Source organism: Dasypus novemcinctus, chromosome 11 (genome assembly GCF_030445035.2).
Source record: "Dasypus novemcinctus isolate mDasNov1 chromosome 11, mDasNov1.1.hap2, whole genome shotgun sequence".
NCBI classification, from domain to species: domain Eukaryota; kingdom Metazoa; phylum Chordata; class Mammalia; order Cingulata; family Dasypodidae; genus Dasypus; species Dasypus novemcinctus.
In genome coordinates, this window is record NC_080683.1 from 9253722 (window position 1) to 9268986 (window position 15265).

The window sequence follows — 15265 nt, forward strand, 5'->3', positions numbered from 1 at the left end:
TGGTGTTTATAAGCATTTATAAGCATATCATTCCCGCTGTCTTGGGGAGAATGATTTGGAGGAGTGTTTCACAGCTAAGGGGTGGGTGGGTGGGGACACAGAGTGGACATTTTGGACCGGTTAATTCTGGACATACCTGGCTCCTGCCCATTAAATGCTAGGAATGCCTACCACTCACTGGGACGAACACCCTCTCTCAGCCCCACTCCCACCCTCGTTTTACAAATTTCCAAACCCTCTCACCCCACCCCTCAACTCCCAGTGGCAGGCAGTAGTGGGAGAGGTGACGATGCCCTGGACTAGGGCAGTGGCAGTGGAAATGGAGAGTAGTGGTCGAGTTGGAGATGATCGGCATGACTTGGTAAATCACGAGAGTGGGAGGTGCCATGGAGGTGTCACTCCCAAGTTTCTGGATTAGGTAGCCAGGTAACTTGTGGTGTCACATCTTGAGAGAAAAAGCCAACTTTTAGGGCAAAGTACTTAAATACTCAATGCTTGATTTCCTTACCTATGAAATGAGAAGTTTGCTTTAAGTGATCCCTAGGGGTCTTACCAGTTCTGAAGTTGGAGTATTGAGTTTAAACTTTCCAACTGCAACTCCTATCAGTGGATAGTTCTCTTTTGCTCTGTCAGTCACATCAGGTTGATAGATAGGAGCAATTTTTTTTTTTTTTTGCCTGAAGGTGTGCTTTTCTATTTTGTCTTATATATTCGCTTCGGAACGTAGTGATTTGCTGGCCCCATTGAGTATCTGGATGCCATAGACTTGTAGAGTGTTAGAACTCAAGTCTAAGGCCCCTGCAGATGAGGAAACAGGCCCAGAGAGTGGAAGTGACCTTCCCTGAATCACACTGTAGATTTCTTGACTCCTGACCCAGTGCTCTTTCTGCTATCACTTCCCGCTTCCCTCAGTCTCTGCTAAGATTAAGGCACCCTCTCTTGTGGCGTCCCTTCTGTTCCAAGGTTGTGGACGTTTGCAATGAAAGGTATGGATTAGACTTGGGGTAGGAGAGACAAATGTGAGCTGCCTGGTTCAGGCCCCACATTCTTTTTTTTTTTTTTTAGGTTTGTAGAATGTTTATAGAATGCATATACCCTCCTCACACACACAGTTTTTCCCATTATTGGCATTCTTCCTTATTGTGGTAACTTTGTTACATTTGATGAAACAATATATTATAAAAATTCTACTATTAACTATAGTCCATAGTTTACATTAGGGTTCAATTTTTGTGTTGTACGGTTCCATGCTTTTTTTGTTTGTTTTTGTTGAATTCTGGTAAACTTATATACAACTGATAATACTCCGTCTTATCCACTTTCAAATATATAGTTCGTGCATCTGGAAAAAGACTTTGACCAAAAGGGGGAAATATTAACTACAAATGAGTTTTATGGCCAAGAGATTTCAAAGTGAGTCTGGAGGTCATTCCAGGTTATGCTTGTGTACGTCTCAGCAGGATCTCACTGACTGCTACAATAAGCAGGGCCTCTAACAGCAGGGCTCCTGGGGGCTCTAGAGACATCTAGACACCACCGGCAGGGCAGACAAGCTCAGGAATTCGGCACCCTGTCAGTGAGCCTCACTTTGGAATATATGCTCCCCAATGTAACAGAGTTAGACTCAGTTATAGTTTCCCTACACATGGCTCTTCTGCCCCTTTTATTTGAACCTATAATTAGCACTGTACTTGTTAATTATGCCCCAGAGACTTAAATCTTCAGTCTATTCATATACTGTTTGGGCCCTGAATCTCAGGCGAGTTGCAACACCTCCTCTCCAGTTCTTTGAACTCACCCAGGACAACTAACAAAGGATGATGATGGACAATGCCCATCCCAAAAAGCAGAGAGTATCTACAGCTGCAAGCAAGACAGCTCCATCCATCTTCCCCATGAGATTTAAGCCCCCTCTCAGAAACAGAGTGGACATTACCACCCCCAAATTCTCAAGATTGGTGAAAGTACAATGGACTAAAGTAGACATTATTATTCTACTATAGACTTATTATTCTAGCGACAAAAGAACTTGTATCTTTGATATAAAGGCAGTGCCACCAGAGGTTCTGAGGGGAGGGAGAGGGAAGAACATGTGTAACATAGGGCATTTTGGGGACATTGGAATTGTACTGCATAATATTGCAGTGACAGATACAGGCCATTATACACTTTGTCAAAACCTATAAAATTGTGTGGTACAAAGTGTAAACCATAATGTAAGCCATAGGTCATGGTTAGTAATAAGGCTTCAGTATGTGTCTATGAACTGTAACAATTGTACCATACTAATGACAGAGTTGTTAATGTGGGAAAGTCTGGGAGGGGGAGGGAGTAGGGTATATGGGAATCTCCTGTATTTTTGATATAACATTTATGTAATCTAAAACTTCTTAAAAGTTTTTTTAAATAACAAAAACAAATATATAGTTCAGTGGTCTTAATTAATCATAAAGTTGTGCCTCCATTATCATCATTAATTGCCAAACCTTTTTCATTACCCCAAACAGCAACTTCATACCAATTAAGCTTTAACTCCCTGTGGTGGTTTGGAACTGTATGTACCCCAGAAAATCATTTTCTTAAAGCTATTCCATTCCTGTGGGTATAAACTATTGTAAGTACGACTTTTCCAAAGATTACTTCAGTTAAGGCATGGTCTAGGTTGTGTCTTAATCCTTTCACTGGAGGCTTTTATAAGAGAATGAAATTGAAAGAGAGAAAAAGCCACGAAAGCAAGAACCTGAAAACAGCAAAAGCTGGAGGAGAAGGGAGAGACCAGCAGACTCCACCATTTGCCTTGTCACGCAACAGGAATCCAGGATCGCTGGCAGTGGTCTTTGGGGAGAAAGCACCACTCTATGATGCCTTGATTTGGACATTTTTCTTAGCCTCAAAACTGTAAGCTTGTGAGCAAGTAAGTTCCCACGGTTAAAAGCCAATCCATTTTATGGTGTCTGCTTTCAGCAGCTTTGCATACTAAAACACGCCCCATTCCAAACCTCACCCAGCCCCTTGTAAACTGAATTCTAGTTTCTAGCTTTATAAATTTGCATATTCTACTTATTTCATGTAAGTGATCTTATGCAGCATTTGCCTTTTTGAAGGCTCATCCGGGTTGTAGCATGAATCAGAACTTCATTCCTTTTTATAGCTGAATAATATTCCATTTTATGTATAAACCACATTTGGTTTCTCCGTTCATCTATCATAGAAACTTGGGTTGCTTCCATCTTTTGGCAATTGTGAAAAATGCTGCTATGAACATCAGTGTGCAAATATCTGTTTGAATCCCTCCTTTCAGTTCTTTTGGGGATATACCTAGCAGTGAGGTTGCCAAGTTATAAGGTCATTCTATATTTAACTTTCTGAGGAAAGTTAAATTCTGGAAACGGTTCCTCTGCCCTTTTTTTTCCTCCATCCTTTTGGAACAAAAATATTTATTATTAAAGTCAAGGAAATCTTACCAGCATTAAATGAAGTTGATAAAAATGTCTAATCACTTGAATTACATAGGTGCTCATTGATTTTTTTAGCCATAACTTTGTCATTTGGTCATGTTGCATTTATTAATGAATCCAATAGTAGACTCAGTGCACTGGTCCCCAAGTACATTACAACCTATTCTTAGCTTGGGAATGCTTTACTAATACAGTAAGTGACTATATGATACTAAATTATCACTAAAAAGCATAGGTCCCCAGTTCTGGAAGACTTACATTGAGTGAGTGTGTGAACTTAAATAAGTTGCCAACATACTTGGCTTTGAATTGGATAGCTCTATTCCCATATTTAAAATATCAGCTCCTCTGTCAGCATGTAACAAACACCTGCTGATTTTTTCCTATCAAAGTTTTTGTACTGTTCTGACTACGTATAGCTGCTATGCCAATTCATTCTGTTACGTTGGTTTTCTTAAAGAGAATGACTGGGAGGTTGACCAGAATATTTATTCCCTTTGGTCTCACTCGCAACACATCCTGTAGCCTATTCTGTGCATATCTGAGTTGCAGTGTGTTTTCCTCTACTTTTTAGGTCTAGCTAGAGAAGGGTCGGCTAAGCAGAGGCATGGATTTTGTGCTAAGTCTCAGTCCTCATTCAGTAAGTATTGTTAAGTGCTTGCTGGTATGTGTTGAGTTCTGCCAGGTGGTGAGGGGACCAGAGAAAAAGACATAGCAAGATCACTGCTTTCTAGAAGCTGAAAATCTAGTTGACACCATGTCTTCTTCTGGGTGAAGAAAACTGGAAGTTGACTTTCCAATTTTCCCACTAGCATATGTTACTTTTGTACTCAGGAAAACATAATAGTTGAGCTGGGTGAAAACACATTGTTTTATGAAAAAAGCAAAATGTAGAATGATATGTACAATATGCTATTTTTTGTGTAAAGTTTAAAAACACTTAAACTGTAGTTATGGATACATGAATATATATTAAACGTATAAGGACAGACGGGAAGGATTCATACTAACTTTAGCATTATGGTTATCTCTTGTGGAGGGAGAAGAATGGAACTGGAGGGCTGCAACTGGGAATTCAGTAGTCTCTCTAGCACTTTATTTCCTGAAAAGAGTGACAAATGTTAACGTTTGTTAAATCAGAATGATGGGTTTATGCTTGTTATATTATTCTCTGTACTTTGTGTTAAAAAATGTCAATCAAAATGCTTTTTACATCCCAATTCCAAAACTTACTACAAAGCAACAGTAATCAAAACAGTGTGGTCTCAACACAGTTGCAATACCTATTCTCCAGCTCATTGGACTCAACCAAGACAGCTAACAAGGATGGACAACGACCATCCCAAGGAACTGAGAGAGTCTACAACTGCAAGCAAGAGAGTCCCATTCATCTGCCACATGGGATCTAAGCCCCCTCTCAATTAGAGGTGGAGTGAGCATCACCATCCAGAACCCTCAGGATTGGGGAATGAACTATGGACTAGAGTGGACTTACTGTTATTCTACTATAGACTTATTGTGATTCTAACAATGGAAGAACTTTTATCATTGATATGGAGGCAGTGGCCACCCGAGGTTCTGAGGGGAGGGAAAGGGAAAAATAACATGTGTAACATGGGGACATTCTCGGGACTTGGAAATTGTCCTGAATGACGTTGCAATGACAGATACTGGGTATTATATATCTTGTCATAACTTACAAAATTGTGTGGGAGAGAGTGTCAACTCCAGTGTAAAATATAATCCACACTTAGTGGCAATACTCTAAAATGTGTTCATCAATGTGACAAATGTACCACAATAATGAAGGATGTTAATGTGGGAAAATGTGGGAGGGCAGGGAGCGGGGCATATGGGAATCCCCTATATTTTTTATGTAACATTTATGTGATCTAAGTATCTTTAAAAAAAAGACACAATGAAAGAAAGAACTGTGATACTAGCATAGGATGGACATATAGACTAATGAAATACGTTTGAGAGTTCAGAAATAAGCCTATACATCTATATGCCAATTGATTTTCAACAAGATTGCCAAGTCCACTCAATGGGACTTGACGAGACTCTTCAACAAATGGCCGTGGAGAAACTGAATATCCATACACAAAAGAATGAAATTGGACGCCTACCTCACACCATATATACAACCATTAGCTCAAAATATATCAGACCTAAGTGTAAGAACTAACGTCATAAAACTCCTAGAAGGAAACATAAGGGAATTCTTCAGGAGTATTTGGCAATAGATTCTTAGCTATAGCACCAAAAAGCATAAGCAACAAAAGAAAAAATAGATAACTTGGATTTCATCAAAATTGAAAACTTTTTTGTATCAAAGGACACTATCAAAAAAGTAAAAAGGCAGTCTCCAAAAATGGGAGACAGTAGGTGTAAATCACGTATCTGATAAGATTTACTATCCAGAATCTATAAAAAAGTTCTAGAACTCAACAAAAAGATAACCCAATTAAAAAAAATAGGCAAAGGACTTGAATAGACATTTCTCCAAAAAAGATATACAGATGACCAATAAGCATATGAAAAGATGCTCAATATCATTATCCATTAGGGAAATGCAAATCAAAACCACAATGAGATACAACTTCACATACATTAGAGTGACTGTTATTTAAAAAAATGGAAAATAAATATTGGGAGGATATGGAGAAATTGGAACTCTAGTGCACTGTTGGTGAGAATGTAAAATGGTATAGCCACAGTGGAAAACAGTCTGGTGGTTCTTTAGAAATTAAACATAAAACTACCACATAACCCAGCAATCCCACTTCTTGATACAGGCACCCAAAAAATTGAAAGCAGGGGCTTGAACAGATATTTGTATACCAATGTTCATAGTAGAATTATTCACAGTAGCTAAAAGGTGGAAACAACCCAAATGTCCATCAATAGAAAAATGGATAAACAAAATGTAATATATATATACAATGGAATATTATTCAGCTGTGTAAAGGAATGAAGTTATGATACATACTACAACATGGATGAATCTTGAAGACATTGTTTGAGTGAAATAATCCAGACACAAAAGACATATTGCATGATTTCACTTACATGAAATACCTAGAATGAGTAAATTTATAGAGACACATAGTAGATCACAGGTTACCAAGGGCCAGGGGGTAAAGGAAATGAAGAGTTACTGCTGAATATATGCAGAATTTCTCTTTGGGGTGGTGAAAAAGTTTGAGTAATGGATGTTGGTGATGGTAGCATAATATTGGATATGTAATTAATACCACAAATTGTATACTTGAAAGTGGTTAAAATGGAAAATTTTGAGTTGTATATATATTGTGACAATAAAAGTTTGTTTTTTTTTAAGAAGAGTAATTTTTTAAAAAGTTAAATGCAAAATTGCCATATGTTTTTGTGTCCTGGCTGCTGAAACAAATACTATACAATGGGTTAACTTAATAAGAGGAATCTATTGGTCCACAGTTTCAGGGACTAGAAAGCTTGCTTCCTTCTAAGATTGGTATCTTCTAGATGACTGGCAATCTTTGGGGATCCTTGGCTTTTCCGTCCCTTGGCAATACACATGGCAGTGTCTTCTTTCTCTTTGGGGTTCCATTGCCTTCTAGCTTCTGGCTGCTCCCTGTGGTTTTTTTCTTTGCATCCTTCATTCAGTTTGGGTACACAATAACTAGTAACATCTTCAAAGGTTAATAACTAATAACCCTTTACAAATGGGTTCACACCCACAGGATCAGGGGTTGGGACCTGAACATCCTTTTGTAGGGGACATGATTTAATCCCCAAGACCATATGACCTGGTAATCCCACTTGTAGGTATATACCCAAAAGAACTGAAAGCAGAGACATGAACAGATATTTCTATACCATTGTTCATAGCAGCATTATTCACAATAGCCAAAAAGTAGAAACAACCCAGTGTCTATCAACAGATGAATGGGGAAACAAAATGTGATATATACATAAAACGGAATATTATTTGGCCATAGATAGGAATGAATTTCCAATACATGCTACAAGATGGGTGAACCTTGAAGACATGTTGAATGACGTAAGCTAGACACAAAAGGACAAATATGACATCACCTAAATGAAATTACTAGAAGATACATATGCAAATTCTTAAGAGACAGAGTAGATTGCAAGGGATAGAGGGATGAGGAATGGAGAGTTAATGCTTCATAGGTACAGAATTTCTGTTTAGGGAGATGAAAAAGTTTTGGTAATGAGTGCTGGTGGTGATAGCACAACATTGTAAATATGATTAATGTCGCTGAATTTTACCCTAAAATTAGTTTGAAGGGCAAATATTTCATTATATATTGTTTTGGGATACTACATAGAAAACAAAACAAAACAAAAAATGATAGTAAAGAATGCCAGATTAAATAGAGTGGCTTCCTAGGAAAAGAGGGAGGAGTGTACTGGGGTTTCAACACATAATGTATCATTCCTTAAGCTGGGTGGTGGGCCACCAACCTGGGTGTGAGCTATATTGTGATGTCTACTATATAGCTGCATGGTTTATTTTAAAAAGGTAATTTAAGCCCTGATTATTTCCTCAAATACTCTCTGCCCCTTTTCCCTTCTCTTCTTCTGGAACTCCTATAACAGGTATGTTGTTTTGTTTCCTATTATCATTCAACTCCCCGAGTCCCTGCTCAATTTTTTCCGTTCTTTTCACTCTGTTCTTATGTCTCTCCAATTTCTGCTGCTCTATCTTCTGTATCACTTATTCTTTCTTATATTATTTTGAGTCTACTGTTGTATGCCTCTAATGTGTGTTTTTTTTAAGATTTTATTTATTTATTTATCCCCCCACCCCCGGATGTTTGTTCTCTGTGTCTATTTGCCGCGTCTTGTTTCTTTGTCTGCTTCTGTTGTCTGCAGCGCAGAAATCTGTCTCTTTTTGTTGTGTCATCTTGTTGTGTCAGCTCTCCGTGTGGGTGGCGCCATTCCTGGGCAGGCTGCACTTTCTTTCGTGCTGGATGGCTCTCCTTATGGGGTGCATTCCTTGCGTGTGGGGCTCCCCTACGCGGGGGACACCCCTGCGTGGCAGGGCACTCCTTGCGCGCATCAGCACTGCACATGGGCCAGCTCCACATGGGTCAAGGAGGCCCGGGGTTTGAACCGCGGACCTCCCATGTGGTAGACAGACGCCCTAACCACTGGGCCAAGTCCGTTTCCCCTTTCTAATGTGTTTTTGATCTCTCATGTTGTGCCTTTCTTTCCCATAAAATGAATTTTCTGTTCAGGTTTTCAAATCCTTCTTTGTGCTCACCCACTGTCTCCTTGATGTACTTTATCTCTTTAGCCATATTATCTTTCAACTCACTGATTTTATTTAGGAGATTTATATGAACCTCATTGATTAGTTGTCTCAAATTGTATATCTCATCTGGGGCTTTGATATATTCCTTTTCTGGGAATTTCTTCCATTTTCTTAGTATGGCTTCTAATATTTGCTGATGACTAAGCAGTCCTCTCAGTACAAACTCTGGTCACAACAATGTGACAGAGGATCCTGCCTCAAGGTTGTACGGAGCCTTACAAATAAAAATTTCTTTGATACAAGTCTCCCTTTTCCACTCACTTCTGTATCCTCAACAACCAGTGCCCTTCAGTAGAGAGGGAGATTGAGAGGGCTGGATTTCTTTAGTTCCTTCCTGGCACCAAGGCCCGAGGCCTGAGAACTCAAAAGTGTAAGTATGCGTGGGGGAGGATTTTGGCAGTTGCAGCTTTGATTTTTAACTCATAGTTTTGCGATCATAATTCCTTTCCCTTGCCTCTCTCCCTTCTGGATGGGATCCAGCCTTCCTGGTGTCCTAAACCCTGGAAGACTTTTTTCCAGGCCATTTCTGCCTGTCCTCTAGTTTTTTTTTCTGGAAGAGAAGAGAGTCCCATATCTTTCTAGTCTGCCATCTTCCCAGAAGTCTTCACATTTTTTTGTTTTGCCTAAGTCCCCCCATCTCTAAACCAAACTTTCCCTTTACCCTTCAACTCCTCTTATTTTCTTCCCCGTCTCCCTGGGAAACCCTTAAACCAAATTAAAGTAGTATTTGGTTTCCAGAGTTTGTATTTCTGTAGCAGTTAATGTAATGGTTTGTTGACAAATTGCTTTATACCTTCCAGAAAGATTTAGAGAGTTAAGATTCTTACAGTTGAAAAGGTAGGAGCAATACCCAACAGTTAAATACCCAACAAAAGATCGCCTACAGGAAGTTTCCTTCTGAAATCTTAGTAGAAATCAAGTGTGCAAATGGTTGGTTTTGCTACATTTATATCTAAAAGCATCATTAGGATCACATTTGTTATGTCAAATAAGGTACTTGATAAAGTTGCTCACTTTTCTAAGTATTGGGTAAAAATTAAACGACAAAAATGAGAGGAAAGAAGAAAACCAACATTTCTCGTACTCTGTATGCAGGGTAGTGTCTGATGTTTCCACCAGACACTACCTAGCCACCTTCTTACCATTAAATGCGTGTTACCACCTGCCAGGAATTGTGCTGAAGAGCTTTTTACAAATTGTCCCATTTAAATCTCCCAACTGCCTTATGATTGTTTATTATTATTATTTTTAAAGATGGTACATGGTGCCAAATCAGAAAGGTGCTAAAAGGTTTGCAGCGAAAACTGTCTACCTGCAGTTCCTTCCTTATTCATCTGGTTGCTCTTTCTGGAGGCAAACCAACTGCTACTGGTATCTTGACATTTTTTCAGAGATACTCTATGAATGTAGAACACTAATCAATCATAAATATGTTTATGTTTTAATAGTTTAAAGCTTTTTTACCAAAAATTATGGCACTTTATGCATACAGTTTAGTACCTTTGTTCGATTAATGTCTTAGAATTCATTTCATGGCAGTGAAATCTCTTTTTAGGAGATTTACTAAGGTTTATTTAACCTGTCTGCTGTTGATGATAATCCTTTTTCTTTTAGTAGGTAAGTTGAGCTCCATTTAAATTTACTAAAATGACTGACATGTTTGATCTTTCAATATTTTCTTTTTTTTTTTTAAAGATTTATTTATTTCTTCCCCCATTCCTCCCATTGTCTGCTCTCTGTGTCCATTTGCTGTGTGTTCTTCTGCGTCTGCTTGTATTCTCATTAGGTGGCTCCGGGAACCAATCCTGGGACCTTCCGGGGTGGGAGAGAGGCAATTACTCTCTTGCACTACCTCAGCTCCCCATTCCACCACATCTTCTTATTTTCTCTCCTCTGTGTCTCTTGTTGCATCATCTTGCTGCACCAGCTCTCCGTATCGGCTAGCACTCCTGTGTGAGGCAGCTTTCCTGCACTGAGCAGCATTCCAGCATGGGCTGGCACTCTGCGTGGGCCAGCACTCTACATGGGCCAGCACTCTACGTGGGCCAGCACTCTGCGAGGGCCAGCACTCTGCGTGGGCCAGCACTCTGCGTGTGCCAGCTTGCCCTCACCAGGAGGCCCTGGACATCGAACCCTGGACCTCCTGTATGGTAGATGGGAGCCCAGTTGGTTGAACCACATCTGTTTCCCTCAGTATTTTCTTTTACAAAATTCTTTCACTATATGCGTTTGCTTTCAGGGTGGGGAGTATCATATGTATATGCTGATAATTTGGAAGGATTGATTTTTTTATTCTAGTGATTGTGTTTGAAAGTATATCCTTATGCCATATTTCTTCAAACAGTGTGTTGACTCCCTACAACGACAAAGACGAAGTTAGTAGTTACATTCCTGCCTCCATTTTTCCCACCTGCTTTTAGATGATTATATTATTTTTCTTAATTTTACTTTATATCTTTAATCATGCTTATGCCTCCATTTCTTGAACTAAACTATCAGCTTTAAATATCATTTGAGCTCTTTCAGTAAAAGATGAGGGAATCAACATACTTTTTTTTTTTTCACTTTTTCTCTACATTTCAACATTTGCCATTAAAATAATTTTTACATTCCTTTCTGCAACCTGAAAGCCTCAAATTTGACTTAGTCCTAGGGTTAAATCAGTTAAATGTTCTCCACTAGCCCTTTTCCATGACTTCTCCATTTTTATCTTGTTTAGTTGAAGTTTTTCCTTTAGTAGTTATTTCTAAATGGAGTCAGGAAATCCATATTCCCTGTGTACTTACAAGTTGAAAATTATTTTTCTATCATCTTTATGCTTGAAAAACAGTTTGACTTGATGTAAAATTACTGTCAGTTCACTTTTTAGAATATTATGAAATACTACACTCAGAAAAGTGCATAAAACACAAATGTGAGGTGTTATGAATTGATGAATCATCCTAAAGTGAGCAGTTGCGTAACTACCAGCACCCCAGAATTCCCAATGCCCACGTGTCCCTTCTCTACCATACCTTTCCCCCTACCTAGAGAGCCACCATCCTTTTATTTAATCACTTCCTTGCTTTCTTTTCATTACACTAAATAGGCATCCAAAAACAATAGAAATCCTTTTTCCTGTTTTTGACATGTTTATAAATAGAATCAGGAAAGCGGACTTTGGCCCAGTGGTTAGGGCGTCCGCCTACCACATGGGAAGTCCACAGTTCATACCCCGGGCCTCCTTGACCCGTGTGTAGCTGGCCCATGCGCAGTGCTGATGCGCACAAGGAGTGCCGTGCCACGCAGGGGTGTCCCACGTAGGGGAACCCCACGCGCAAGGAGTGCGCCCCATAAGGAGAGCCGCCCAGCACGAAAGAAAGTGCAGCCTGCCCAGGAATGGTGCCGCACACACAGAGAGCTGACACAACAAGATGACGCAACAAAAAGAAACACAGATTCCTGGTGCCGATGGTAAGGATAGAAGTGGTCACAGAGGAACACACAGCGAATGGACACAGAGAGCAGACAACTGGGGGGGGGGAATAAATTTCTAAAAATAAATAAATCTTTAAGATAAATGAATAATAGAATCGTAAATTATTTACTCTATACTTTGCTTCTTTTGTGCAACATGACTTTTGTAAGACTCATCTACATTGTTAATTGTAGCCCTAGTTCACTTATTTGTATTGCTTTGTCATGTTCTATTAAACAGATATATTACAGTTTACTTCTCTTTTCACTGTTGATGGACATTTGGGTTGTTTAATTTGGGGCTAACAAGGAACCATAATGCTAGGAATAATTTTATACATGTTTCCTGATACATATTGGTATATATTTCTCTTAAGATATATACTTGAGAATGAAAATACTGTGATTTAGGATATGTATATGTCATTCTTCCTAAATATAGCCAAACTTTTCCAAAGTGATTACCAGCAGTGTGTGAGAGAGTTCCTTTGGTCACTCTTTCTTTGAGGATTTCAATGTGTTTCTTCACTCTCTTCTAGCCCAATAATCCTTTAAGGTAGGTGATATTCCCCATTTTACTGAGAAAACAGGTTCAAAATGGTCAAGTAACTAGACAAAATGTTACAGTAGCATTGGATGCCAGAACCGGGCTTTTAAAAAATTTTATTTTATTTTATTTTTTGAGCAATCAAAAATTTTTTTATTAAATTGTCTTTTTTTTTTTTTTTGAGCTACATAGATCACAAAAAATGTTACATTAAAAAATATAAGAGGTTACCCATACCCCACACTGCCCTGCCCTCACTTACTCCTCCCACATCAACAACCTCTTTCATCATTGTGGCACATTCATTGCATTTGGTGAATACATTTTGGAGCACTGCTGCACCATATGGATTATAGTTTACATTGCAGTTCACACTCTCCCCCAGTCCATTCAGTGGGTTATGGCAGGATATATAATGTCCAGCATCTGTCCCTGCAATATCATTTAGGACAACTCCAAGTCCTGAAAATGCCCCCACATCACATCTCTTCTTCCCTCTCCCTCCCTCAGCAACTACCGTGGCCACTTTCTCCATATTAATGCTACAGTTTCTTCCCTTACTAGTTACAATAGTTGTATAGTAGAATACCAGTAAATTCACTCTAATCCATATTTTATTCCTCCATCCAGAACTGGGCTTTGAACTCTGTTCTCTCCAACTTTAATGCTCATAGTCTTTCCCAATTCCTTCATTCTAGACAGGACTTCCTCATAATTGGGTATATGAGACACAAAAACCTCACCAGGGAAATCAACATCCTCAAACACTTTTTTTTTTCTTTTTTTCCTTTTTTAAAGCAGATTGCTCTCTTTTGCAGGTGGATTGAATATAGTCATTTTTGGAGGTAACCTATTTCTCAGTGTCCCTTCCAATTTTGTGATGTAATGGTACTCACCAAATATGTTTAGTTTCCTGGCAATTTACTTCCTCCCTTTTTCTTGCTTTTAGCATCCAGCCTGTATATGGAGCACAGCACCCTCCTCTGGACCCACGGCTCACCAAAAAGTAAGTCAAGACCTTTTTTTCCCTTCATGCATATACTTCTTTCATTCTCCCCGCTGCCTCCTCTCTCACCTCCCCTTTGTTTTGCTCACCACTGTACCCTTTTGAAATGACATGGACAGTTTCTACTTTGACCTTTCCTAGTATTAGCTCTGCCTTAATTTGGGTTGGAGATGAGCAATCTTCTGGTCCATTACTAGAACGAGAAATTAACTCACATCAGAGATTTTGTGTTTTCCTACGTTAGAAGCTGGTGTATGTAAGGTTTGGTGTTGTATTCTCTGTTCTGATCAAAAGGTCTTTATTGATGAAGTGTGGTCTCTGAAACTGGATTATTGATAACCGTCTTTTAGCAGACCTGGTTTCTGGGGCTCATTGCTTCTGAATAAAGATAGGTCTGTCACCTTCTCTCACTGTGGGAACTAGGGCAAATCGAGTGGAGCTCTAGGGCTGACGTTCTTCATGTCTTCTCTCTCTTTGACACCCTTGGGGAAACCCAGGCAAAGAGCAGATTTAAAAGGTCCCTAGAGACTCTTTCCTTAGTAAAACTCAAATAATTTTAAAATACAACACCCTAGTTAAATGTAAGATGTGTGGGTGTATATTCTTACCCCAGTTTTTGCTTCATTATACTTTTCTTTCAAGGACCATCACTCAGCCATAGTGAATTTAAATGAGTCAGGAAGTAGGTCTCCTCAGATTCTCTAAGAACTCTAGCCTCGGTCGTTGGGCATACTTAATCTTAAGATACTTGTTTTTAGGAAAACTGTAGTTTGTAGTAAAAGGAGAATGATTTGGGAGGTATAGGAGACTTAGGTTTTCACTTTCCTAGGGTCTGTGTAATAATATCCATCCTTTCTTCATAGTCAATGGGGAAGTAAAGATAATGTGCATCTAAGAATTTAGTGTACCTAGAAAAATGCTGTTATATATGTATTAACAACTTAGCATTTCATATAACTTAGATGAATATGTCGTGAGCTTACTGTAATTCTAAGTGATTTGGCTATATGTGGAAGGTACAATCTTCTGAATTACTATGGAAACCTGTCTGTGGTTCTTTTCTGTAAGATGGCTAATTTATGTATTGGTAGCCACTAGAATGTAAACTTCCGAGGCTTTGTTTTGCTCACCACTATACCTGAGAACCTAGAAAAGTGTCTGGCATTTGGGAGTAAAGGAATGAAACTATCTCATTTACTTAGACAATGAGCTTTTCTTTAATGTCCCTCAGTTTCCACCTTGCATTAGCTTTTCTACTTAAGGTGCAGCATATTTTCTGGGATATTTAAATGGTATTTCCATTCAATGGAATGAATTTTACCATTTCCTTGGTTTTATCAAGAAGAGGCTATCTGGTCTGTGGGCCAGCACTATTGATTACCTGCCTAACAGTCATCCCTGTCCCTGCTTCTTCTTTACTCAAGAATCATCATTTTATTCCGATATTGAACAGGTATCAGTGTACTTAGAGC

At 39.0% G+C, this 15265-nt stretch overlaps 1 protein-coding gene across 1 annotated transcript in view; it reads left to right on the forward strand.

Moving 5' to 3' along the window:
• The window catches only part of TBC1D22B (TBC1 domain family member 22B), a 101391-nt gene that overhangs the window by 5153 nt on the left and 80973 nt on the right, over positions 1-15265 (forward strand). The window contains exon 2 of the mRNA XM_004484073.4: positions 13737-13793. Coding sequence (XP_004484130.2) covers positions 13737-13793 — 57 coding nt within the window. The remainder of the gene's footprint in view (positions 1-13736; positions 13794-15265) is intronic.